This window comes from Gossypium hirsutum, chromosome D13 (assembly GCF_007990345.1).
Source record: "Gossypium hirsutum isolate 1008001.06 chromosome D13, Gossypium_hirsutum_v2.1, whole genome shotgun sequence".
NCBI lineage: Eukaryota > Viridiplantae > Streptophyta > Magnoliopsida > Malvales > Malvaceae > Gossypium > Gossypium hirsutum.
This window is the reverse complement of record NC_053449.1, coordinates 13611675-13616355: the sequence shown is the minus strand read 5'-3', so window position 1 is coordinate 13616355 and position 4681 is coordinate 13611675. Positions and strand designations below refer to the sequence as shown.

The 4681-nt window shown below is 35.0% G+C and overlaps 1 protein-coding gene across 1 annotated transcript; it reads left to right on the top strand.

Annotated features, from left to right (window-relative positions):
* Window positions 1-949: 949 nt before the first annotated feature.
* On the top strand, window positions 950-4681 carry LOC107918668 (uncharacterized). The gene is made up of 5 exons (XM_016848252.2): window positions 950-1288; window positions 1400-2319; window positions 3394-3810; window positions 3904-4109; window positions 4208-4681. Exons 1-5 carry the CDS (start codon window positions 1227-1229, stop codon window positions 4463-4465), a joined length of 1863 nt encoding a protein of 620 aa, XP_016703741.2. The 5' UTR covers window positions 950-1226; the 3' UTR covers window positions 4466-4681.

The following is a 4681-nucleotide window of genomic DNA, read 5'->3' as shown; positions in this document are numbered from 1 at the left end:
TCAATATATATAGTGTAATCAAATTGATTCCTACCTTAAGCATTGGATCTCCTATCTTAGTTATCTCAGTTAAGAGGAGTCATGGAAAGAACAGGCTCAAAATTATGATCAATTCCTTTTTTAAATCCTACTGCGGTTGTGCAAGCTCTTCCCGCATGCCATAAATGACCTATGAATTGGAAGAATCCTAGAACAAAATGAGAGGTAGCTAACTAGTTTCTTGAAAAGACATAATTAACTGCATTAATCTAGATAGCTACGCCACCTATAGAATTTAAAGACCCTAAAGGAGCATGCATCATATGTTTCGCAGGATGTCGTTCTTGCCAAGGTTGTATGTCTTTTTTCAACCTACTCAAGTCCAAACCATTGGGACCTCTTAGAGGTTCTAACCAAGGAGTACGCAGATCCCAAAGACGCATAGTTTCCCCTTCTCTGGTTAGAGTATGCATTAGATACTTACCTAGAGCTCCAATTGGTAGAAAAAACCCGCAACTCTTGGAGTTATCCGGTACTTGGAAGAAGTAGTAGAAAAAAGATTAAATATAGTGATAATTTGATTCTTCTTCGCCGGAGTAAATAGGAGAGTCATTTCGACTCGTTCCAATCATTCATCACAAACGGACATCATCTTATCTCAATTACAAACTTAGAAATATGTTTATATATTATTTTAAAACTAATAATTAAATTAAAAAAACTTAATTTAATGATTAATTTTTAAAAATGTAATTATAAAAATTAAAATAATAGAAATAAATGAATTTTAAATATTAATTTAAATTATCAAAATATTGTACGAGTATGATGCAAAATACACCAATGCGATTAATATAAACAAAAATATATCAAAATAGACGAAATGATGGATGCATACTAAAAATACCGAAATAATTGATGCATAAACTAAAAAGATATGTATATCAATTTAAGATGGAAAGAGTAAGTAACGCCTGCTAATCAGCTACCATGTCCTGAAAACATAAAAATCGTGGTCGAAATCATTTATTAAATGTTTTCGCCAAAAAAAAAAAATCTCGCCTTTCAGTCATGGACCGTCCCACTTCGTTTTTGACGTGAGAGAATTTATTTTATTCATTTTTTTTCTCCTTCCCTTTTAGCTTTGCTTAAGATCGAGAAATGAGAGGGTTGATTGAATCAATGGGTACCAACAGATTTATCTTGTTGAAGAAAACCCATTTTGCCTATGCTTTTTGCATCGAAACATGTTTCGAGTCCTTGTTTCTTTCTGGGTTTTTCTCTCTAAGCTCATTCGATCCTTCTTCAGGTAATGAACACTCTGTTTTATGTTGGTTTTTAAGTTTTATTTTATTTTTTTGATTATTTCCTTTTAAGTTAATGATTTTCTTTGTTTCTTTTGTTTGGCTTCTTTTTCCAGGTTTTCAACCAGTAGGTTTCTTGAGGGTTCGGACTCAAACATTGATGACTTCAATGAAATACGCAGCAATGATCATGTTGATGAAGGGTACAGAGAAACAGAGAGCTCTTCCATGGTGGCAAGCACGAGCAAGTATGAGTTTTTGTGCAGTACAGGTGTCAGTGGTTTCGTTGAAGAACCAGAAACAAAGAGCTTTACTGTGCATGCGTTCTTTATGGGTTCAAATGATTATGTTGAAGCGGAGAAAACAGAGGAAACAAATGCTGTTTTTGAAGAAAAAACAGAGGAATGTGCTTTGAGGTTTTCCTTTTTTGAATTTGAGAAGCAAATCGAAGTTATCAAACAAGAAGAGCCAGTTGAGGATTATGTGGGGAGGTCAAGCGTTGAAAGTAGTGTTGAGAAACAAGTAGGTGACATGGAAGGTAATGAACATGTTGCAGACGTTTTTGAGAGCATTGTTGTTGATAAGTGTTCCGGAAAATGTCACAAAGACAACACGGGAAAAGAAATTCATGAATGCAACACAAGGATTTCAGATCATAAAGAACTAACAATCTTTGAAGAGCCAGTCAATGATTCTGAAGAAGATTTAAGCGCCGAGACAGAGTCAATTGCTTCCCCAGAAAAAACCATAGAACCAAACATGCAAGATGAAGAAGAAGAAGAAGAAGAAGAAGAAGAAGATGATGATTTGATCGACCGGCTGAAAATGGAAGTGAAAATTGCAAGAGCTGGGGGACTTGCAACTATTTTAGAAGATTTTGAGTCCCCAAAGATGGTGCAAGAACTAGGGCCACTGAAAATTGATGAAAAATATGATCACAAACATCACATGGGTGAAATTCAAAAGGTTTACAAGAGCTACTCTGATAAAATGAGGAAACTTGACATATTGAATTCCCAGACCATGCATGCAATCAGTAAGTCTTACCAATTAACCCTCTGTTCTTCTTGATTTAAGTTTTATTTTTATAATTAACACCTGAAGTTGAACAAATTGTTCATAGTTCATACTACTTTGCTATTGTTGAAAAGATGGGAATTACTATGTCAACTTTAGGAGGATTGACTGAACCCTCCAGTCTAATGACTTTTTGGTTAGGGTCCTTTGCGCTTAATTTTAAGATTTTTGCTCTTCTACTTTTATAACCTCATTACTCAATCCAACTCCACTTTCTTTCTCACTATTAACTATTTTGATTAAAATGTTAAAGAAAGTCTATGTCAACATTTTTACTAGAATTTTGATTAGTTAAGAGTTTATTTTTTTAGATTAATTAAGTAAAGAGATTAAATTGGGTTTAATTTTTCCTCCACTCCCTATGCTCTTTGAACTTTGAAATTCAGTCCCTCTACTCTTAGAAATATTTAGTCCTTTTACTTGTTTGAAAATTGAAATCTGATTGATAACACATAATTAAGTTTAACACAAGTCTGTTAACAATATTATCAATTTCACTTTAACTTGGTTGATGAAATTAAATGTAGAATGACAAAAACCCAAAGAGTACATAGATTGAGGTCATGATTAGACGGTTTAATTATACCAAGGGCTAAAGTATAATAGAGGGACCGAAACCTGAATTTGACCTATTTCTTTTGACAATAGCAATCATTCTAGACCATTAATAAAAAATAATTGTGGGTCCATGTTGTCTCATACAATCGGAGGCCTTCAAGTATCGGAAGATGCCGTCTGGCTTTCTCATTTACTAACCTTGTAGAGGCTATTTCCCCCCCCCCCCCTTTCTCCTTTCCACAAAGAGAACCTTCAAAAGAATCTGAATTGCTTGGTGGGTCTTTATTCCCATCTTTATTTTACTAACAAATATGTATCCAATTTCTTTTTGATTGATGCCATTATTAGGTGCATATCCATATCATATTATACTCTTTTTAATGCCTTTTGACCTTAAAATGTGTGGTTATAATGATGTCTGTGATTGGTAACGAATATTGTAATGAGATGGTGATAATCTGGTTTTTATATTTAGGTTTACTTAAACTAAAAGATGTTCCAATTCAAGTAAGCACACTCGGGAAATCTTCAGCAGCACCAGCAAAGTCACTTCATAAAGCATTGTCATTCAAACAAAGGAAGGCTGAAGCTGAACCAGCAATGAAGTTGATTAGGGATTTGCACAAGGACTTTGAGACAGTTTATGTTGGACAAATATGCCTTTCTTGGGCAATACTGCATTGGCAATTTGGTCAAGTGAAGAAACTGTTGGATTGTGATAACAGCCTTGCCATTCATCACTATAACCAAGTTGCCGAGGAATTCCAACATTTTCAAGTCCTTTTGCAAAGATTTCTAGAGGATGAACCCTTTCGAACCGGACACAGAGTCGAAAATTACACTTACAGCCGATGCTCCGTTCGACATCTTCTTCAAGTTCCGGTTATCAAAGGTAATATGTATGTATGGTCTCTCCAACATTTGTGTTCACTTTTAACCCTAAAGCACAAAAGCTTAAGCAAAGCACATTGAAATGATGTTGCAGATGATTGCTCAAAGTGCAAGGATGATGCAATCTCATGTGAGATGTTAAAAGACATCATTGAAGAATCATTGCTTGTTTTCCGGGAATTCCTCCGAGCAGATAAAGATGAAGCGAATTCAACCTCCAAGGCCCTCCGGTCTCAGGTTGCCCCACACGAACCTATCGATTTTGAGTTCTTGATGGATGTCAAAACACATCTTCATAAGGTTTGATTGCTTCCCAAACCTCTTTGAATACAATTTTTTTTTTCTTTTTTCCATGTTTTGGGCATCCAAGTTTCTAAAATTTCATATCCATATTGCAGAAGGAGAAAAGGCTTAAGGAAATTCAGAGAGGCACAAACTGCATAATAAAGAAGTTCCAGAGGCAAGAACATCAAGGGAATCTATTAGATTATGCATTGTTCATCGCCCAAGTTGAACTGAAATTGGTTTCCAGAGTGTTAAACGTGTCAAAAATAAGCACAGATCAGTTAGCTTGGTGCCATGAGAAATTACAAAGGATTAGATTTAGTAGCAGGAAGATAGAGATAGAGCCCTCTTTTACACTGTTCCCATGTTGACAATGGCCATCATTGCCACCACTATACTTGTTATCAGTTGTAAATGTATACATATACGCACATATATATGCATGTGACAGATGAAGCAATGGAAAGATAAAGAAATCTTCTACAAGCTGTTCTTACAGCTTTGTTTCTTTGCCAACGAGTATTTTGTACAATCAACCATAATGGAATGTGTTAGATGAAATAATATCAATTTTTGGTCCCTCCTAA